Here is a 24,152-nt window from a genome sequence, read left to right on the forward strand (position 1 = left end):
TGGAGACTCCAAAATCTTACGATCAGAAGGATCTGAGCCTAGCAGCCATGAGTATTTTAATAGAGTAAGTTTGTACCTCCCTGCCAAGACTCAAGTCTGGTGAGACGCAACTGAAAGTCCAAGTCAGCCAGTCTGTTTTTATATATGACTCAGCGGGCATCAGCTGTAGTTCTTTACATAGAGGTGTTCTCAAATTCTCTCCTTTTAGAGTTTAGAAAGACATAACCCTGGAGATGAAGACAAAGCTTTTAATCTTGTTCTCAACATGACTTACTCTCATCTTGAACAAGTCCTTTAATTTTCTTCTGCCTTACTCTACTTACTGTAAAAAGAAGGAACCACCAGCAAATTTGCAAATGCTCTGGGGACAGCTTAAAGCCCTTTTTGTATTCCTCTAACCTTGGTATTGGCCCAATTTCCACACTGCCTCCAATTGCTTCAACTTTTCTAACTCACCAGCTACACTCAAAACGCTCCAAATGCAGGAGACCATGATGCAGGGGCACGCTGACAGCTTCAGGTCACATTCTCACTGGCCTGCTGCCCTTGCAAAACTAGCACGAGGCTGGCACAAGCACCCACGAACCAACTCTGTGCTGCAGAGGAAAGCGTCAGGGAAAATGTCTTCAAGGCCAGATCACACCACTGCTGGAGATTCTGGCTGTACAGTCCATATACAGAAGCTCCACTGAGGAGCAGATTTCTGCTGTTTCAGCAGCCACCAGCCCTGCCCTCACCTTTACAGTATTGCCTACAGGCCCTTTTTCCTCACCTTGCATCAAGTATTGGCTGGATCTTGACTGCCAGCAATACAGGCTTGGACTAGGTAACAAGACTAGTGGCAAGTGATTTTAGACACTTAGCATTGTCCTCTGTATAACCCACCAGGGCTGAAATTTATTTTATGAACCTCAACCAGTCACAGAAAGTGTTTCATTTTAGTCACTAGCACACATGAAGGTATTACTTCCTCTGAAGTTGCAAATGAAGCTACAAATCTTCCTAATATTGATACAGATATATGTAATCCTCTTATTAAAAGTTTAGCCTGATTAATCTAGTCCTCTGAACAACATTCTAAAAATAACAACTTGATTTGGTGTGTGTTTCTGGTACCATCTGATCTTTTTTGTTTCACTAGTTACCAATCAAAACTCAACTTCAGAACCGTAACACATTTACCTAACAATTGTCACTTACCATTTATTACCAGTTCTTTCACATGCTGCAATATTATTAAAAAAAAAGAAAAATTAACAGATAAGAATCTTTCTTATGGTATTACGGTTCCTGCATGTGTATATAAGGTAAAATTGTTGCAGATTTTTGTCATTAACTCTGATGCCAGGAGTCAGTATTTTATAGCCATCATACTAATGCAAAACGCATTAGCACTAACATGGGCTACTGTCCTGACAAAGTGTTTACTCCACTTCAGCCTGCTTCACTGAGTTCTCACCTTCATTTGTTTTTGTTTCTCTGTCTACTTAATGCATTTTCAGCTATCATCATCTCAGTTCAAGTAGGATGTTTATTATTTGGACCTCTCTGTGGACTGTTTTAAGAGTTAGTTGTCTCCTGTTTCTATTATATATTCCATTTAATTAGAGTATAAAGCATCCTTTTTCTTTGTCGACTCATCAGTGGCAAAGTAGCTCATCTTTTAGAGACTGTCTGAAGAATACAGAACACTCTACTTATGTTAGAAAAAGATATTTCATCTCAAGAGAAAATTTATTTTTGTTGATGGTGGAAGATATTCCAGGGCCAGTTCCAGTAACATCCTGAAGAGTTGTGATTGACAATAAGCATAATTCAGTGCACACACTCTAACACTCCAAAACTTCCTAAAACCAAAATTCAGTTTAAGACTAGATAATATTTACAACTTAGACATGAAGCAGTAACAAAAACTTACAGAGCTCTTTCTGTTGTTTCCAAAGGAGCCACACTCTATCACTAATAAAGTGATAAGTAGGGCTAATAAAACAGAGCACTGAGGTAGTATTTCAAGATCTTAATTCAAGAAAGGAACAGAAAAACCCAAGGCATGATCTGTGATGCAGCTGCATGCTGAATTTTAAATAAAAACTAAGATAGTTAGGGCACGGCTAACTTGGTTAAAAAAATTTAAAGACACTGATGGCAGTGCAAATCTATTGGAAAGTTCTGTAAGTTACAGGCAAAGATGAGAAGTTCATTTGAAGCACTATTAATAAACTGAGGATTTAATTAAGGCGGCAATTTCTTATCAAGTTTTACTGAAGGTTTCTGGTGGGAAAGAAAAGGCATTTCATTGTGTAATTAAAGATCATATCAGAGGGCATAATAAGGAAAGATTAAAATAACATGCAGTTTTGTTTTGGAGCTTCCTAACTAAGCACTGTGAGTTGGCCTGCAACTTTAAAAACATTATTTTAACTTGTTTAACACTACTTGACGTTAGGCTATACAACTTGTTTGTTAAAATATTCACTAATTGATTCATTATTCTTTCTTTTAAAATATTCCTTAATGTGTGTTTTAGTTACTAAGCAGGAAGACACCAAAAATAAACAGACCAATGATGTTTCCAGCAGTAATTGTACACATGAAAGCTACATTTTAAAAACATTATTAAAGCTGAAAAGTCAGACACAGATGTTAGAGAGCAGTTGCCTATGCACCATTAATCTTTATCTCTTGGATATATGCTACAGTCTTGACTTACATTAACTGATGCTTCTCCCTCCCCCAGGATGCTTGACCTACCAGTAAGAACAACAGTGGTTCTCATATAACGCACACTTATCAACATGTGTTTTGTCCTCACTTCTGGTGTGTCACAAGATCTCATTCTTTACCAACTTTTCAAATGCTTGCCTGGAAGAAGAATTATGCATTTCTGCTTTAGCTTTTGTTACCACAACAGCTAGGTACTTCAATCTGCAATAATGAATTTATCTCTACAACTACAGCTGTGAGTCAAGAAAGCAATACTGTCTCCATTTTACAAACAGAAGACAGAGAAATTAAAAGCATATGTGAACTCTTGATGTCAGGTTATGGACCTCTGAAAGTTGATTTTTTCAGGTTTCATGGAACACTACCAATTCAAAGTACACCACCCACTGAATTCAGTTAGAGCCATGACTATGGCAGTCTAGGACTCGGCGCCTCAAGAAGAATGTCCAGAAAATTAAGATTACAGTTGCCAACAGCAAAAAGGTGGGGTTTTGGTCATATTTTTCTGTTTTGGTTTTTTTTTTTGGGGGGTGGTGGGGTGTTTGGTTGGTTTTGGGTTTTTTTTGTTTTTTTTTAAATAAGAGTAGTATCATGCACTAACTCTGGTGCAGACTATGACAGAAGCCAATTATTCAAGGCAGCATTCAGCTGTATGTGATCATGTAATTACAATATCACATAGCAATGATTATTACTGTAGTGCCTATGCAGAAGGAGGGACAAACTCAGGTAACACAAGCAACAGTCATTCTGGAATTTTCTAACCGCATTTAGGTGTTGATAACACCTTATCTTATACCTACTGCCCATCCTTCGTGTAAGTGGTTTTCCAGCTTTGACACCCACATGGATCAGTAGAGCAGGAATCTGAGATCTATAAACCGTGGGGTAGAAGATATTTTCGGGATCAAGTACAGCTCCCTGCTATCTCAGGTCATCTCATCACAGAATCCTGGTAAGAACTGATTTTGCTTGATCTTACGGCAGAAGTTTTTTAGTCACATTTCTCATAGTGGAAAGTTGTTTCAGATCTTTGCTCTTCTGCTGATTAAGAAGATGCTTGTAACTTCCAGCTTTTTTTTTTTTTAATTAATAAAGAATTCTACATTCATGTATGACAGTGTTATCTACTGAATGAAATAGTGCTTTTTCCATTCTTGGTCTTTACTTGGGGTGACTGATGTGGATAAGGTTCTCACTTCCCCCCCCCCCCCTCCTGTGGGGAGAACATGCATGCCATTCTAGCCTAGACTCTCCCAAGCACACCTTTTCTGCACCTGCTCTGCTTAAGGTCATTTTCTTGCACACAGATGAATCCTGCTTTAGTCATTGGTATTTGCCCATTTCCCTGTTTTATCCCAATTGAGTTGAAATGTCAGTCTCACTAGAGCATGCTCCTATGTTTATTCATCATTCAGCACAATCACTCCTGCCTTAGAAGAGCTTATCTACTAAATAGCAGCAGAGATCCACACTGAACCTACAAGAAGTGAGATGCCTCAAAGACCTACCAGCTGGTCAAAGCTGGCTACAGACTAGAGAACTGCAAAAGCCATACTTCTGCTCCCAGAGACCTCACTGCCAAATTTCCAGTTGCAACTCCAAAGTATGGCATTTGTCAACAAAAAGGTCTCCAAAAATAGTTAAGGCTTAAAAAAAAAAAAAAAAAAAAGGTTTCTTTTGCTTTGTACAGTAAGCAAACAAGCCTACAAACAATTTCAACAGGTATAAGTAGGTAAAACACAAAAAGGCCATAAGAAAGAAGTGTATATATATCAAAATAACACGTAAGTTCCCGTTAAATAAGCTACTAGATCACAATTCAAGTGATCTTGTGATTTTTTAAGTTTTCAAAAGAACCTAAAAACTGTGGGAATTAGGTTTATAGGTCATTCTATTTATAGGTCTATTTAAATATTGGCACTTACTTTTAAGATTTCAAAACCATGGTCAACAAAGCTTTAAAAAAAAAAAAAAAGTACATTCAGGCATTTAAGGAAAAAAAAAAAAAGAATTAAAAAGGCAAACACTTAAAAGTAAAATCAGCTTAAAAAATCTTGTCTTTATGTATTCCCTGGTCTATAAAGTGTAGGATCTAAAACCTCAAGGTTTATGCAGCTTTCACTGAAGGGAGTGCTTTCTAAAATTAAGCCCTGATACACATATAATGAGGTATGAAAAAGAAAGGAGGTTTGACGAACAATACTACATCATTACAATATGTCTAACTGAAATAAGTTTCTTCAAGTGTATCTTATGAAACATATGTGTGAGTTAGGTAAGGCAACTTTTTTTGGGGGTGGTGTAGAAACAGATTAAATCATTAGCTACATTTGCTTTAAGAAAAGCTAGACTTTCAGTCCAGAGCTTAAGCTGCAAAAGCTAATCTCCTGCTGGGAATAAAACTAAGATCAAAATCAAACTAAGGAAAACTATGATTCTAAAAAGTTACTGAAAATAGTGCTCACTTCTGAACAACTCCATGGTATGCTTATTTACAACTACACCCGACAATCCTACAATCCTAAAGATGACACCAAATTACACAGTGGTTACATTTAGCAGTTTTTAATGAAGGTAATTCCCTCAAAATGATTCAGAATCATTAAACTGCATATGCAGCTGAGTTGTGTCATCATGTAGGGGAAGATATTCAACTGACAGACACTTGCATTCCTAAATCACTTATTGCCTTTGAAAATGGTGAGTTTTTTTCTTTTCTGTTTTTTTAAAGCTTAGTTACATCTTTCATTCTGAAGTGCAAGCTATGCAAGTTAGGAACCACATCTTCTTCCTGGTCTGTACAGTGTACCTATTGCAATGGAACAACAACCTAACAGAAAATGTTTGCCAATTCTTTGTTGTATTAATCTACACAAATATTGTATTTTGCCAATTACAGAAATGTTAAACAACTTCTAGAAAAAAAAAATCACAGTAAGATAACCTTTTACAACATAGATATTAAATCTATTTTCTTAGCTTTGTTATGCTGTAGTATGTTTGCTAATGGTTAGTAATCCAAATTCCCTTGCTCTGTTCTCCAGCTCAAACTGAAAACATGACCTTATTTAAATTACTTTAAAAATAATAAACCCCATGGATTCATCTAGCCCCATATCCTCTAACAGTGGCCAGAAGCAGTTGTGTAGGGTGAATATAGGAATAGGATATGCATATGGCAATACTTTGCTGATATACTTTCCCAGGTAACAGTGACTTGTTGTTCATGAACTTCCATGCATTTCTGTATTAAGCCTTTTGCATTTAACATGACTGTTTGTTCTTTAGTTTACCCATTCACGGAATCAGTTTTATAGACAGACTTTCCTATCATGTTAAGACACTATGTTCATTAGTACTTGGCAGCTGGATGAAAGGGTATATTTAATTACCTAATGAAAAGACTGTAGGATCCACGAAACAAAGTTATTCAACCTTAGTAAAGAAAAGGCTGGGATGTGTTTGAGTACACTACGAAGTCAGTACTCCCAGAAGAGGGCAGTAGTTGCTACACACAAGTGAGAGGAAGACTGTAAAAGATAATGCTGTGAGGAAGACTGTATCTCCTTACTCCCTTAGGACCTTAGAACATTACATATAATGTACACTGTTATCTAAATTATTTATGCCAACTCAAGATTCAAGCAAAACTGTCACAATTACCATTTTTTAAACAAAATTTTACAAGGGAAGTGAAGAAAGAGGACTGGCAGAGGGTGATTTTTCTAAGGCATAATGAACACTATCCTTTATGTGTAAACACAGAGAAAAGAAGCTACTCTGATGGGGTAAGACAGACTTACATTTGCATGATTGCTGGTTTACGATATTGAGGTTTTAAAATCAAGTTAATATGTGTATTTTATTTTTAAAAGTATTTTCATCTGAACTTCAGATATACATACAATTGCTGAGAAAAGGGATAAGGAAAAATAAGTTTTTTATAAACACATTTTTGAGTTCAAATTATCAGATCTGACCACCCAAAAAGCCTTCTAGAATTTGTCAAGGACAATTATAAACTGAATTTACTTGTCAACAACCAGCTCCTTAGAATCGACTATCGTGGCAATCTTTCATTCACACAGTAACTCAATGAAAAAATTAACTAATTATGTTTTGCAACAATCTAACTCCATTGGTAAATGTATCCCTCGTATAGATGGAGAACCTGACAGGAAGAAATTAATTAAAGGTCACAAAGAATGGGGGAAGTTAAAATTAGCAATAAAATTCAGGAACGGTATGTCCGTGTTCTGCTTGGTGCCTCTCCCAGCCTTCTCTCCGGCCACATTCGTTCATTTTATGGGGCCTTCGAAAAGATGGTATGATAACAAACATTTTGATAAAAAACAAGCATAGTTCTCCTAAGTGATTACACTGGAGAAGCACATTTACAGGACTCCATTCTAGTGAGCAGGTAACTACTTTCAAGCCATGACAAAAGCTACTGTGTGCCATACTGCCACATAAACCCTGGCGTGTCAGATCTGAAAAACTGCTTCTCATTTTGCTCTGAAGCAACTAAAATAGACCAATATCATCTCATGCAGCATTTTGTTGTTGTTGTTTTCCATGTGTTCACATAGCCAGTAAAGCAAAAAATCTAAGTGTATGAATTTGGTATTAACTAAATTAGCTAAAACTTGGGATTTTCCTCAACTGGGAAACTATGATTTAAAAATCGATGCACACAACAATGTAACAAGATGCTTTCTACCAAGTCAACTGCGTGTCACATCAGCATTGCATACAATATATTCTCTGTATTTTGTTTTTATAAACATTAATGGACAACCAGTAACTACCAATATCTGATACATTATTTTAGACAGAAATAACTCCTTATATTCTTGATGTGAAAAAATCTGATGCTAACACGTGAAACAAGAAACAAAAGACTGTAATACTAGAAAGGCACCAACTCTATCTCCCAAGGTCCTCAAGTATTAATTACAAAAGCAGCTATTTTGAAAATTCTACTTAAAGCTAGGAGATGTTTCAAATGGTATAAAGTTACCAGTTGCTGATTTGCTATTTTCATCTACTATATATTGGCTGACGTTTCATGAAATCATGTGATTCCGAAGTGGAAAATGTTTTAATATTTCCCTTTAAAAAAGAATTTTTATTTTATTTCAAAGGAAACATCACTGAATTTGAAAAAGTTTTACAGGCTGTTCATATGAAATATTGTATTACAAACGTTACTAAGTAAATCGTCTGAACAATTTCAAACACAACTCCTTAATCCTATACCAACAAATGTAACATTTTAGGTCTGGATGTTTATCCCTCCGGACTGCACTGTAACACTTACCCAAGACCAGACCAGAAGACATATTGTCACAACAATGTGAAAGCAGAGTCATTTGGGTAATAAGCTCTTTCTCCAACATAACAAAAGCATCCATCCTTTCACACATTGACTCTTGCAAAACTTAGATTCTTCTTTCTGGAACCATTAAGGGTTATGAATAGCCAAAGAAATCAATTTATCAAGTTTTGAGTACAATGTTGTCCACTAATGTCACAACGATTATTGAGAACCACGTGAGCAATGGTATATGTCAGTTTCAGAAAACTCCAGAAAATAATATTGCAACTCCAAGATAATACTGCAACAATTCAGTGTAATCAAAAATAACTTCCCCAAAAAACTGATTCCCTCCATTACACTCACTTATCCCTCTACCTTAAATTAAATAATGTTTTTGGAATTATGAACCAAATGTAACAGAGGAAATAAGTTTAACTGAAGTTAATTGCATTAACTAAATTAAATTAGACTATATTTTGAGTTGTTCTGTCAGAAGACTTTGACAGCATAAACTTTTTCACACACACACAAAAAAAATCTTGCTATCTTGTATTTACTGGACAGGAAACATGTAAACAAAAGTAGGAATAGAGTTGATATCCACCTTCCACTAGGAAACTAGTTTTCATCTTGAAACTTTCCCATTCTGAATGGATGCCCCAAACTGACTTCATATGAACATGCATCTGTGTGTGTGAATGAGTATTTATTCGTAAAAGTTTCAGTATTAATTATTATTACAATAATAATTACTGTATTTCTGTGAGTTACAGATCTTGCTCCTCAAGTTAGACTTTCCTTTAGCAGTGGCTCAGTGAGAAGTTGTAGTGCTTCCATGCTGTGGACCAGGAATGTCAAATTTGGAAGAAACAGTGCTTGGCATCAGCGAAATGCCTTATACACATCCTGTGAAACCCCACTCAAATCCAAGGAAGCTACAAGCCTTGGAAAAAACACAGTCTGAACTCACTGCACCGACTGGTAGCAGGCTAAGTATTGCCTACTCCCAAAAGCATGAGGGGGCTGAGCCCCCCGAGATGGGCTGGGCACGTTCCCCTGTCGGCTGCTGAACTTGTTCACGGCACGTGCAGGTGCAGTGAGACAGCTGCCAACAGGCAGCGGGGACCCCGAGTCCCTCAGGTCCCTAGTTTCAGGCAATTTAAGACCAGAAGAGATCATGAGATCCTCCAACTTCCTGAATTTTAGAGACAGCTAAGCCTAAGAACTAGTACTTAGCTCAAACACAAACACCTCTTCTGAAAATTACACCCAGTTTTGACCCAAAACACAGTTCAAGGAGGCTCTGCCACTTTCTTCACTGTTCCAACTGTGTGAATGGGTGCTGCTTTTTTTTTTTTTTTTTTTTTTTTTTTTTAAATCTCAATCTCTCTGTAGTCTCTGATTTTCATTACACCTTCTTCTGCTAGATTTAGGAGCCCATTAATACCTGGTTTTTTTCCTGTGGAAATAGCTGTACATTATAAAACCATCTTCCAGTCCTCTTTTTGATAAGCTGAACAAATTGAACTGTAAGTCTGTCATGTGAGGGCACAAATTCTCCAGCTGAAATGACTTGTGGCTTTTTCAGCAGCCTCTTCAAGTTTTTCAATGTCTTTTCTAAAATTCTGATGTCAAAAACACACCTAACATTCTGCCATCAATCTGAGATGTTTTCAAAATTAAAATAATCCTTCTACCCTCCAATTTATTTCTACTCTACCCAACCCAGATGAAATTAGGTCTAAACGCTCTAACACTGGACCAAAAGCTGCTTTTGAGCTGCTTGTCCATTACAACACTTAAATCTATTTCCAAGTCACTGTGCCTAGGACACAGTCTCCTCCTCCTGTGGGTATGACATGTGTTCCAAATTTCTAGAGGCAAAATCTTGTGTTTGCTTAGATTTAAAAAAGCCAAAAAAACCCAAACCCTTTCCTTCCTCCCCAAAATCTCAGTTCTGCTGAGAAATAAATTGCACACAGCACCCTTGTTTTCATTGCTCCTCCCCCCATACACACAGCACCCTTTGTATTTACAGCAAATTTGTATTAGCATTTATGTTATATTCAAAACTGCTGGGGAAAATAACTACTGTACTGGGCTTAACATAAAAATATACTCATTAGAAATGCTACACTCAACAACAATCCTTCAGTAACAATTCTTTTTCTAAGTTAGTTAACTAACTTATCCATCCATTTAACAAATAGTTTCTTGACACTGCATAATGCCAATTTCTTAGTAAGAACAGCATCTACAAAACTCAACCTTTTCCACAAAATCAGGGAGACTGGAATTAATTTCATTTCCATTCTTTAGTTATCCACTGTGTGAATCCAGAACCAGCTTCTCCGTTACCCTTTCTGGACTAAAATCTGACCGACAGCCTGCAGTTATACTGGTCATCATGCTTGCATAGATTTTGCTTGTTTATTTTTTAATATAGGCAAATAGCAGCATTCTTCTAGTGCTGTGGAATTTCTCTTGCACTCCAACATTTCTCAAAAATAAAAAGCTAGTTAGAGATCTCAGCCTAGTTTTCCAGGACTCCAATGACTCAAAATGTATTTGCAGGCTATTTTTAACATATTAACTAACTATTAACAGACTGAAAGTTATTTTATTACCCTTTAGTGAAACAAGTATTCCACTCTGCTTCACCTAGAAAAGTATTTTTTGCAAAACCTTTTCCTTTTTCCACATCATTATTAAAAGTTCACCCATCTCCAACTAAGAATAAGACAATAACATTCAGATAATACAAACCATATCAAAACTCCCATTTTACTTAACAACAACAAGCCTTACAGCTGAGCAGACATAATATTTGCCCATAATCTTTAGTTTCTCTTTAATTTTCCTGCACTTCATAATATAGAATGAATGGCAACTAGTTATTTGATTCTGTCTTGACAGTGACACAGGACATACTTGTACTACCTTCTTCCTCAAAAAGTCCATCCTGGGTTTTGTTGTTGTTGTTTACACTTCCCTTTCCAGTTAGTTTTGGTCATACTTCCCTTTTGCTTTTGAAAATTACTTTTCCTGAACACTCAAATATGTAATTTCACTGTTCAGAAGTATCTTTTGGTTACACTGAATGTTAGAAAATTACGGAGAAGATTGTCCCTACGCAACACAAATTTCTAGATGAATTCATCACTGTAAGTTCCCATAAAGCTGCTCAAACCAAACGACCTTGTACTGGATGCAGTACATTTTATGCTAGAAAATTATCATTTGCAATTTCAGGCTAATTACATTTCACCATTTCCTGCATTTCATCTACAGCATAAGCTTCCCATATAATGGTATTTTTTCTTCATAAGCTTTTTATAGCCAACTGCTTAAGAAGCAATGTACCTCATTCTCCGTTTGCAACAGACCCCTATGAGTACTACCCTCTTGGGTTTGTTAATTAGCAGACTGATTGATATGTATTCAAGATCCTTGTATTAATTAACTTTAAGGCAGGTACCAGTGTCTTTAATGTTGCATACCATCCTCCAGCTCTTTTAGCCACTGTCTTTAAGTAGGCTGTAAGCACTGATTTCACATTCTTGTTTTATGAATTGTCCCATGAGATTTCAATAATATCAATTATATCTCATTTTCTCAATTTCTCATTAATGAGAATTTCCCATTTATCATGCTTGTCACCAGGTCTTATCATTGATATAAACCCAACTGCAAATCTTGTTTTCAATTCTGTCAGAAGTTTAATTGGCTCCTATGACACCAACTTCTAATTGCATTTATCTACCTAGGATGGTTTGCTTGGGCTGTCAGTTAAGCCCCTTCCTGGTTGCTACAGGTTCCGCCTAAGAAGATTCCCCACCCCGCATCCTTTCACACAATCTGGCTTCCCATGGGACTTTGTCCCCATGTCCTACACAAAGAAACCTGCAGATTCACTCTAGCCAAATCCAACAAATTCTCCTCCAGTATTTTCTTTTGTGGATCTTCCTTTTCATTACATCTTTCTCAGCCTTCCAGTTTCCTTTTTCTTAATAGTTGCACTCATGATGCCTGTCAACTTGTCTAACATTTGGCACCACAAGCAGTACTAAATACCTTGTAGCTATGTCTCCTACCCATTTCTGCTTTATCCCTCCACAAATAGTTCCCACTATTAGCCAGCTTACTTGAATATTTCTGAATGACTTTATACTTCCTGTCATGTTGAATGTCTCCTGACTTTGGGGGTTTTTCTGGCTACAAACCACCAGTGCACACTTCTGGATCCTACCTACTTCTTCTGTGGCATCAGTGGGAATGACTTCCCATTCTGACTGTTAAAAAGAGATAATGCATGTACAAATTTTTCCATCAAAAAGTTGAAAGATTTCATGAAAAGAAGGAACATGGCTTCATGGTTTGACAACTGAATTTTTCTTTTGCCTATTAGCAGATTTTAATGGCAATAGGGTGGGCAAACAGAGCAACACAGCAGGCAAGGTCTTAAATGCAGCTTATACCAATAGGAATTTTTTACTATTGCTATGAAGCCCTATAAAAGTTTACATTCATGAAAAAAAAAAAAAACATATTAAAGGCAACTCAAGCTGTTCATCCAAATTTAATGGACAATTCTGAAGTTCATGACTATATTTCTCTATCTATGAAGTGAGCACAGTGATACCACCTTACCAATACACTAACGTATTATTTATGAAGGTACATCAGTGATCTGAAGGGAAAATTCATGGCAAAATAAATAATTGTATATAACAATTAAAGGTAGAAACAAATGGAGGCATATGCAAAGAAAGTAAGTGATGACTAAGGAAGCTGTTAAAGAAAAACATTTTTTGTCTGCTGTGTTGTTTTAAGCATGTGATTATTCCATTAGAGACTATCATAACACATCTGCAGAAGGTATCTGAATCGAGACAGCATGACTCCCCAAGTCCTGCGTGATCAGCATAAGAACACTACTGTTAAATGATGTTTAACATTTCATATGGATTCTCTTTACTTGTTCTGAGCACAAACCAAGCACCTCAGCTCTGTGGGGTCTGAACCCCACATAATTATTCAACCAGATCAGAACCTTCAGACCCAAAGTAGTGGCCACTGCCATGTGAGCTACCAGAGCACTTCTTAGAAGCAATTTATCATCCCATTTAAGTACATAAGGCATTTACTGGACTAAAGAATTTCACAAGTGTTTGCTGAAAACATAGTTTCCTGATACGTTAAGAGGCACAATGAAGAAAAGGACTCAAAACTTTCAGTGAAAAAGCAAGCTGTTCTACCCATGACATACCTCCATTCTCACAAATGGCTAACTGGTTTTGTCGGAAACTAAAAACTAACAAAGCCTAAAACCTACAGTCTGAAACACAACCAGTGAAATTTCTGTCCAAATAGTTATCAACTTGGTAGCTACAAGGAAGTGAAAACAATGTCATAACCAAAGGACTGGTCAGCATCCTGAATCAAAGGTGCTATCAGCCCAGTTTAGAGTTGTGATCATTTAACAATAACTTCGGGTGTGAGCAGAGAGGTCACTGAAGTACTATGCAACTTCTGGGGGACTGTCTTCAAACCCGCTGGAGGTCATATACAAAGAGAGCTTTTCAGGAATCACACCCCACATGTTTAGCAGAGAATTTGGCAGTATTTAGCAAAATTTGGCAAATTTTGAGAAGGCCTGGGACTAAACAGCCCCTATACAGCTAGTCACAACTAAGGCATGCATCAACAGCTTTACTCTAGTGGTGCCAGCATTACTACTCCTTTGCTTGAGTAGCAACTTAAACCCCAGATTTTAAAAACAGTATTTGAATGCTATTTACATATTGGTATGTTGTGACCACTAACATACTAGCAATGATGTTAGCCCAGGCACATACCGTATTAGGATTTTTGAAGACAATCTGTGATATACTTAAGAGTGAATTTACTGTATCATTAAAAAGAAAATTATTATTGTTCTTTTGGGGAGTTCATTTTTTTCCTCCTGTTAAATTCAAAATCTTTCTGCCAAGTTAAAAAAAAGCCCTTTTAATTTAGTACAACTTGGGAAAATACCGAGTTTTTGTGTTTGGGGTTTGTCGGGGTTTTTTTTAAACTGTGAAAAGTCTGAGTGTTAACTGATCTAGATTTGACTGGGTACTCACTCTGTCGCACAGCTCTTCAAACGTGAAGTCTGCAATGGTTCCACACGCTTTATTCAGCCTCAGCTCTCTGCCTTGCACTTTTAGAATCCTTGGTCTAGTTACTATGGGAACATGAACAAAGACTCAATCTTCTCTGGATAATTACTATAAAATTCATCTCTTACAGATAGGAAATGCATAGCTTGATGAATAATAGCACATGATTCAACACATAAATTAGACAAAATGCTGATACAATGACTGCCACTTGAGTGTGGCATCAACCCATATACAGCAATGGAACTTATTAATTGGTCAGTGGAGATTGGGCATTGTGTTCTAAATGTATTCTCTTTCAAGAGAAATTAACTTACGTACAATCATTTTGTTTCTGAGCCAGCTCATCAAACAACTTATCCATGACAGCCTCCACATCAGCTTCACTTGTGCTACAGTGAAAAGAATAATAGAATATGAAATTAATAACACTTGAAGCCAACATCAAACAGCTGCCTGAGCCTGCTTAGCTTTTTGCCCATAAAAAAAAGAGAACAGGATGTTATGCTCTAAATACAAACATTAGATTTAGAATACACTTAAAAGTAGAGAATATTAACTCTCAGGTAGATGATTCTGCCTTATTTGCATACACTGAAAGACTTCTGTGTTTTAAGCTGTTTCCAGTAATGAAGCAATACAGGCAGAGCAGATCCATTAACACTATGTGTACACAATGAGAAAAAAGGCTTCTGGCTCTATCTTGCATGCAAAATAAGAGCAAATAGACAAGGCAAGGCAGTCAAGCACCTAAAGAAGTATCCTTTGAAATTTCTGAGAGGCGACTTTGTGAAATTAAATATTGGAGCAGCTTTCGGGGTGGTGGTGGGGGGAAATCAAGTCAACTGATTGTATTGATCAGACAATTTGCAAAATTAAACTACGAAATTGAACATACCAGCATGATCTCCCCATTAGTAATTTTATCAGTTTCCCCCACTCTGTCCCCAATGCTATTTGGGAAAAGATCAACCACAGACAGTGAAAATGCAAAATATCCGTGCTGAGAGCTGAAGTAAAGTTTATATTCATCTTCTGGTTGCCACAAGAACTATAAATCAGCATGATCAGAAAATATTTTTTGTCACTGAATGGGTTAGAGGGCCAGCCTTTCTGTGTTTCATTCTTAAAGAAGATAGATAATATTTCTAACTATTTGTTTTTTCTCAGCTAGTTTGAAAGGTGAGAATAGTAAATTAAAGCTACGGTAGACAATAAACTAGAACTAGGATATAAAACACTTCACTGAAGTTTGTATAATCTCATTTGGTGTGAAAAGTCTACTTTTACAGATCACGGATGCACTCAAGTTGCATTGCTTCACACAGTTCTAGACCTCCTCTAAATGACAAGTGATGATCAGCACGTTACACAGTTACTTTCCTGTTCATTAGGCCTTAAGCACCTTAAAAATGTTAACAGCAGAACTAAAATAACTACTTTTTAGCTCAAGCTTAACGATAACAAACCTTGTAGATACAAAGAATTTGGATAAAAAAAACTCTACAAACTTCTGCAGGTGCCATTTCAAACACTTCAAAAACCTTTTCTGAAAAGGAAATTACATAAAATTGTAACTTCAAAAAAAGAAGTTTCTCTCAACATTGATACTTGTGTGCTGCTTTCCTCTGACAAAACAACAAATGAAAAGGAACAGATAAAAACAGAAAAAAAAGGCATAAAAGGGGGAAAGAGTGCATATATGTTGGAGAGTATGCATATAACCATCAAAAAGTTTGATGTAAAGGCTACAAGAAGAAACAGCTGAATACAATGCTTAGGTGGATATTTGCACCTAAATGCCAAGAAAGTTTGTTTTGAAAACAGACACCCGAGACTAAGATCACAAAAGCTGTGTTGATCAGAAATCTTGTAATTGTGTTATACTGATTCCTTTCAGATGAGTATGAAACAGCTTTAAACAACGCTTAGTTGCATATTTTAAATGAAGAAAAGACTACACAAATTATGAAGCATCAAGAGGATTTTTTAAAAAATGTCATGATGATACTATCACCATTAATGGGGGAATGCAAACACGTTGGACAAGAACATTTTCTTTTGGGGGCAAGACTGGTAAATAAATTTCAAATATCTGTAGCAAAATACTGTATAGTACCTAATATTAAAACAAAACAGAACAAAAATATCCCCACATACTGTGCTAGTTCTTCAGGGTTGAAAGCTCCAATGAACAAGTTTGAATAGAAGAATGAAAGAGATTCCCTCAGAAAAAAAAAGGACGATAAAATAAGTATCTTATCTCCATTGGAAGCTACAGGATTTTTTTTAATTATTTTTTTTTCCCCACTGCTTCCTAATGATTTACACAACAAGCTCTAGAAGTAACCAACACCTTTCCAATGAGAGAACATGAGACAGACTTATCACCAATCTCTGCCATTCACTCAATCACAAGTTTTACAGCAGAACACCATGAAATACTTTGGCTGGGTACTACTCCTGGGACTTGTTCGTATTTCTTCTCCTCTGTCAGCTGATGCCATAGGCACCATGTTTAGCCTTTTACCTGCTAGAAACCATGCATGTGCTTTTCCTTTCTTCAGAGTACGGACAGTGAGAAAAGAATATCGTAGGTGCTCTCCGCAATTATCGAACAGAAAGTCACAGAGTGCAACGGGTGCAATAAGCTGGGCCGTAAGAAGACAGCTACGTAGGCATCGGAACAAGAGGCACGATGAGCAATGCCAAGATAACAGTGGTAGCTTCAAACAGTACTTCCAAGCAGACAGCGCAAAACTTTAAGAAAGTGGAGTCAGGCAAGAATATAGAACAAGAATTACTTTTCTTGAGTTCATACAGTCACATTTTGTTTGAAGATACAGAACGTGCATTTGCCCTGTTTTCCATATATAAAATTCTGTCATTTCCTTCCAGAAGCAGAAAGAGTTACCTGTTGTAATTCTACTAAGCAGTACTCCTCCTTCTGGACAAACTACTACAATTTCTAACTTGATAATAAAGTGATACGGACATACTTCATTTCAAATATCTGATACATCAATGAAAATACTGCACCTTTCTTAATGGAAACATGATTTTTAAATTGATATAGTATGTTGGTTTGAAAGATACAACAGTTATAAATCTCATTTTAACTTGTTGTTGTCTACCTTGCTCAGGTTGTTATTGATTAAATAATACTGTAAGAACAAATACGAAATAGAAAAATGTCTGCAATGCAAAGGTTTCAAAGTATTTAAAAAAAAAAAAAAGAGAGGATGTTTCTATTAGGCAGATATACGCTGCAACCATAAGCACACTGTGAATGTATTTTTAAATATATTTATTTGCAAATATAGAATAAAGTGCTAGAGAAATTTTGTCATGATAAACAGACACAATCTGTCAAAATAGGAGGGTGTTGGTTTTTTGGTTTTTTTTTAAATCCACAGCACTGGAAACACCCAACATTAAATGAATCCTTGTCATTGGATTTCTATAAATACTTAATTACTTAAATACAATAAGGATGTTCTTCTATTATAAGAGAATTGTGCAATCTCTTACAAGAGGATATTCATTACTTTCTAACCATCTGTCACTTCAGTTCTCCAAACACCACACCTCCCCAAAAAATCTAATTAGTTTTTATTCAGTCACACATTATAAATGATGCTAGTGTCGATACTGAAAATGTAGTTTAATGAAGTTAATATCAAGGCATAATGGAAGGCGGTTTGCTGAACAAAATGGACCAGAAGGCAAAGAAAGGAAAAGTCACACTCTGCTAATTCTACTATACATTTTTCATTTCCCATTGACTAGAAAATTACTGGCTAATAAGAAGGAAAAAGAGGACAAATACCATATCATACATAAACTTACAGGTAGTAAAGTTTTCCAGCAGCAGGAAGCACTCGTTTCCTGTAGTCTATTCCAGAATCAAGCTGGATTGTGCTGCAGTATTTCTACAGAGACAAAAAAAAAAAAAAAAAAAAAAAAAGCTCTCCTCAAACCAAAGCTGTATTTACTATTGTCTGTGTTAGAGAGAAGACACAGTGCTGTGATAAACCATCAGCATGAATTTCATCTGCAAAACTGAAATTCAAGATCACAAAACTGAAGTCTCCTTTACATTTATGAAAGCAAAGAAATAAGCTGGAAATCATTCACATATTCAAAACAAAAAAGTAACCATTTTCAAAAGTCCATCAACTAGAAAATTAATACAGATTGGAAGCACACGAAATGAAACGACAGTGGATATTACTCATTCTCTCTGCGTAGTGCTTTGTTGGGGGAGTGTGTAAAAATAATTATTTTCACATTAAAGAATATACATTTAGACACAGAAAATTAGGAGCAATAAAACTTTAAGAGACTACAATCAAATTCTAGCAACAGAGACAACTGAAACTACTTCTACTTTATAAGCTAAAAATAATTTTATCTTTTCCTTCTACTAAGAAGATAAAAAATTTTGTGAGTCGAACATCAAATATATGAACCAAGTCTTGCTGCAAGATCGACCGAAGCATAAGGGGGAATAAACAAAGCTCTATATCAAAAAGATTTTGTTTCATTTTTGTGATGTCTGAATTGACTCAGAAAAGGATCTTCTTTTCTTTTTCCCTTTAAACAACCTGTAAGATTCCCAGTGTGATACAGATGTCCCTGAGTAGTCACAATAATTACTTCTGTTAGAAAACTCAAAACCAGCTGTACTGAAGGGTGCTTTTTTTGATTCAAGGCCTGAGACTGAGAGCAAAATTCTCCCTAACCTCAGCGGGATCTAGATTTTACACCCTCTGGGTCAAAGGGAATAGCTCTGCTTATCTGTTATTACTACTGCCAACATGCACAACTTCTGGGTGTTACACAGCTAGAAGCAAAAGAAGCTATAAAAGAAAGGGAGGAAAAGTTTTAATATTTTAGAAAATATACCTCTATCAATAATTTAATTAAAGCAATAAAACTTTTTTTTTGTAGGTAATTCAACACCATTAAAATTCTGTGGATTGCTAGAATCCATTAAATTAATCTACTTCTTCACTGCACTATGAACTATTAGTTTATCTTTAATACTCTTGTGAAGCGTTTCATATTCTGTGTCAAATTTTTCAAAGCCTCCTTGAGGCCATTCAAATAACAAAATTGGAAATGTCAAATCTCATTTCTAGCAACTACATTGCAGGAAAAAACCCCTTGAATTTTAGAAGAACTATCATCAGTGATTTAAGGAACAATGGCCCTTTTGAACAAATGTGTTGCATAGGACTTATAGATTACAAATATCTGCAGGAGTGACTATGATGACTCATTGCACTAATTTTTTTACCCTTGGCTATTACTGAAGGCTCTATACCTATTTTAAACCTCCAACTTCTCTGCAAAGATATACAGCTGAAGAAAGAAGATGAAAAAAAATCATCCTGAAAGCACAGAATCCCAGGAAAATCCATGTATCTTTAATTCCGGTAAGTGAAAAAGCCATGCTAATCAAATCATTATCTTGGGCTAAGGCTACTGCAAACACAATAGCATTGGTGCTACAATATTATTATAATCTATTCCCTTTCTTTTTGTGAAAGCTTACAAAGAAAGAGAATAACAGAGCAGAAGAAAAAAGTTCCAGAGGCATGTAATAATATGCACAAGGGAGGGAGGATGTTTAAGCTTTTCTTCAGCATCAGTCTGGCAGTCAATCTAGAAGGAAGATTCCTGAAATTTCACAGCAAAGCTGGTATACTTAGCTTTTCTTTGCCAGGCACTGATGCTCAGAATCCTTCCGCCTAATGTTTTATTTTTTCAAAGTAGTAGATTAGCTCAAGTACTATTTTCTTCATGTTAGTAGGGGGCGAAAAACAAACCCAACCGCAACACGTTATTACTACAGCTATGCAGAATATGAGATTATTTAGATTAACTTTAAATACTCAGATATTTAGTAACACTGTTTATCATTTTGGCTTTTTTCCTGGAAACAACAGATAGGAAATTTGGCATGAATTCAGTCTCATCTCTTTGGCCTTCAAGGTGGGTTTACAAACTCTACTGCTCTCTCAGGGTGTTGTGTTGCATACAGAGTGAAGAGTGAACACACAACTACATATACTTAAAAGCGTGGTATGGTTATGGTAGGGCTGAAATAAAAAAAAAAAAAGAGCACCTGAACACTGTAGCTGGTGTAAATTTATTGTGCTGATATTTACAGCAGTGTTTGTGGCTCAGCTGCTAATGACTGCTGAGTACAGCAGACATTCTGTGCACTCAAATACAGACTGATACTGGGCTATATTATGCAGGCCACTGCAGCTTGCTGAAATACAAATCAGCACTTGGTGCTACAGTATTTTAGTCCACTTGTGTCCTGCTTACAAATTTATCACTCCTTAAATGCACTGACAGTCTTTTATGACTGACTCCATGATTTAACATTATAGTGAATGAGTTTTGGAGCTAAGAACCGTAGGTGTAAATAGCACCAATATAGCTATGAAGTAGATTCATTTCTCCTGTCTTCCTCCCCTTTTCTCTTTCTTCAGAGTAATTAGTATTATCACTATTCAGGAAAAATCGCTATCATTAGTGACACTAGTTAAGAAGAGCTTGTGTGCTCAAAAGCTTATTTACGTTTTTGGGCCCTTTTTAAGCTACAAACAGTTGCCTAAATGAAAGATATTTCTTTTCCCTATAAACCCTGTCTTGTATGTCTACAATAATGTACTACTACTGATTCTAGTGTGATATAACATTACACGGTTTATTTCAAAAACATGTTAGATATTCTGGGCTATAGGACCTTTCAGCCAGAAAGGCAATAGCAGCATCCTGGTCAGAGATGTATAAAATACAGTTATTACAGTCCTTTCTTAGGAGGCAAAAGTCAATTAAACCAAACATGAACAAAATGGAAAACCAGAATTCTGATATACAGCAGTTTTCTGTAACACACGATATAAGCATAGAAGTAGGAGCCAGTTAACAGAAACATAGGGATACTCAGTCCTTTGGTAAACATTTGGCCTTTTACTATCCTGCTCCTTGAATTTTCCTAATTAATTTCCAATTTTGGTTTGGGTTTTTTTTGCTTAATTCTGTGCCATCTTTCAAATACAGTTCTGCCTCTTATTTTTCAAACCAGCATTCTCAGTCAAATTCTGGTTTATATTTTACTTTGAATGTCTAGCATATTTTTCATCCATTACTGTCTCAAGAACCACTGACTCGGACCTTGAAGCCAGTTTCTTCCCCCCTCCCTGGTTTTTTTTGGGTTTTTTTTTTTTTTTTTTTTGGCCTCTCCAGACTGATGCTCAGTTCAGGAAGGTACTCCAGTCATTTAGAGCCCATGTTCTAAACAAAAATAAAACAGCCATGAGAATTTCCTAACCCTTCTACAGCTTCACCTGAATAAGTATCTACCGCTGTTCATCATTAATTATTTCTACTGAGACACTTCAGAGCTCACTCACACCTATTCTGTTAGACACTGTATTCATAAAATGGATGGCTCCTGCTATTAAAACAAAACATTATGATCTGTGTAGCACCATGTTCCCAGAAAACATTCCTTTAAAACATGATTGCTGTTGTTAGATTATAACCTTTGTAGAGTAGGAACAACCTTCTCCTTGCGTGACTATATCACAGTAGAGCATAGATCTATAGGTGCTATTGGAAAATAACGTAACAAAAAAAAAAAAATCAAACAGAAGTGTGAATAAAGAAATCAACCATTAAATGATAATATGGAAGAAATTAATGCCAACAAAATGGCATACAAACATGTACTGGTGTGGGCAATGCTATTTATGCAAACTGAGCTCTATGCAGTAGAGAAGAGAAAGGGCGTGATAGCAGTACCAGTGAACTGAAAAGGTGGTAATGGGAGGATTGTTTGCACCACCAGGCAATAACAACAGCATTTCTCCTCCAAGTTAAGAATGTACGGGTGGAGACAGTTCTAAAGGGGGATTCAGCACATGGTCACCTTTACTCAAAGCCAGAGTCAGAAAGGTCACAGAGAAGCTATGTGCTGAGCAGAGATCCAAAAGTTTTTCCTTTTGGGGTTTCCTTTGTAGACAAGGGTACCCACCACAGTTCTTTTGTTTCTACACACATAAACATTCACTTATCTGCTTCACAGGATGCAGAGGGCAAAATGTTCATATTTGTAAATTATTTTTTCAAGAGAAATGCTTTAAATGTTAAAAAGACAGCATATAATCAGAATGTATAATAGAAGAAAATAAAGCACACCAAAATATTGTAAACATTCAAGCAAAACACTTAAAATACTAGATTTACAAAAATGAAAAACAGATACATGGTTGCACACTATGGAAATACAAATACTGCTCACAACTGTAAGAATGAAATACTGAACCTCAGAGAGGGTGCATATGTGAGTACCACCATGCACCTTTTCTCACCTTCAGAGGTGTCAACGACATTATACTCCTGCATCATGGAACTAGAAAATCAGTACTATCATTTACAAACCCTGCAAGTTTGGGGGTGGGGGGCAGGGGAGGTAGGCTTCTCTACTTTTTACCCTTCATCTTTTTGCAGCCTGGGGAAAAACCCTACTAAGATTACATGTAGAAGTTCCAGTTTCTTTCTTCAACTTTGGACTAACTTCTCCAGCACTGGACTGATTAAACCCTACAGATGTGATTGCATCCTCACACTCACTAATCACCACCACGGAATCCTAATCAACAGCCAAAGAACTAACTGGAGTGCTCAGATTGTTAGTACTTAATTGTCAAAGCCACGACTGTAACTATTGGTTTCCATTTTTTTAAGATGGAGTTTTAAACTTTCAGATTTCATTTACTTGGGCTAAACTTCTACTTTTCTTTTGAAATAAATACTTAAAATTGAAGCTACAGTTAGTCTAGTCTGTTCTTATGGAACCATCTACAGTTTCCAACAGATTTGCTATTCTATTGAGATGTTTCAAGTCTGACTTACCCTATTCAATTCAAATGCATAAAATTAATTAGTCATACAATTTATTTTGAAGTCATTTATGTATTTATGTGTACAAAGAACAAATACAATTACAGAATTGAAAACGCAATTAGGAAGTTAAAAATAAAGCATGATCATGCAGTCATTTCCACTGAAGTGGCATAAAAACTTTTTATTCCAGAAGGAAAAAAGACAAAGCCTCAAGGCTCAACTCGAGACAAAACACCTAAAATGAAAACTTTCAGATAGAATAGATAAAATTAGACTTTCAGTATACCTACTGTAGAAAGTTATTGAATATAGAGTAATATAAATACATTTTTCTTCCTGTAAGCTCCTCTAATATTCCTTTGTTGCTGCAATCAAGAATGGTAGCTATTAAAATGTTTCACTGCTGAAGAAATTAAAGTACACAACATGATAGATCCTTAAGTAGAGGAACAAAGGTTTCAGAAAATCTCAAAAGACAAAGTTAACTAGATAACCAGCAAGTTCTCAAGACATGTGTTTCCCATGTGTCATAAAAAACCTGAAATGCTAATACATGGGCTTGTGTACATTTAGTACACGAGACACTGTACTAAATACCATGTGTCCCTATGAGCTCAAATATTGTGATCAGTTCATGACCCTTGATAATGCAGGTTGAGCAGGTATTTCTTAACCTTACCGGAGACCACTGTAAGTCAATGCAGTTGCCATTCTCTGCTCTGAATTTTAATGGCATTAAAAAAAAAAAAAACCAAAAACCAACATACAAACCCATACAAATCACCCTGTCAGCCCATAGGGCAAGACAAACCCTATCAGAGGACCTCCAGAGAAGGTGTAGGGGAACAGAGATTTGAGAGTGCTTCACCTTGGGATGATCATTACCTTAATTCCCACACCTGCTGAGTTTCCTCAGCCTTTCACACTTGGGTCAAACCAGACACCTGCAAATGCAGCAGTAGCACTGCATCTGCAGTATCAAATACACCTTCCACACAAGCAGAGTATCATCC

General features: G+C 36.2%; 1 protein-coding gene across 2 annotated transcripts in view; it reads right to left on the reverse strand.

Moving 5' to 3' along the window:
* The window catches only part of AFG1L (AFG1 like ATPase), a 71,521-nt gene that overhangs the window by 9,569 nt on the left and 37,800 nt on the right, over positions 1-24,152 (reverse strand). For both annotated transcript variants that reach the window (XM_030043929.2, XM_041118354.1), the window contains 3 exons: positions 18,058-18,140; positions 14,530-14,600; positions 14,173-14,273 (listed from right to left, as the gene is read on the reverse strand). In XM_030043929.2, coding sequence (XP_029899789.2) covers positions 14,173-14,273; positions 14,530-14,600; positions 18,058-18,140 — 255 coding nt within the window. The remainder of the gene's footprint in view (positions 1-14,172; positions 14,274-14,529; positions 14,601-18,057; positions 18,141-24,152) is intronic.

Source organism: Aquila chrysaetos, chromosome 2 (assembly GCF_900496995.4).
Source record: "Aquila chrysaetos chrysaetos chromosome 2, bAquChr1.4, whole genome shotgun sequence".
Lineage (NCBI taxonomy): Eukaryota > Metazoa > Chordata > Aves > Accipitriformes > Accipitridae > Aquila > Aquila chrysaetos.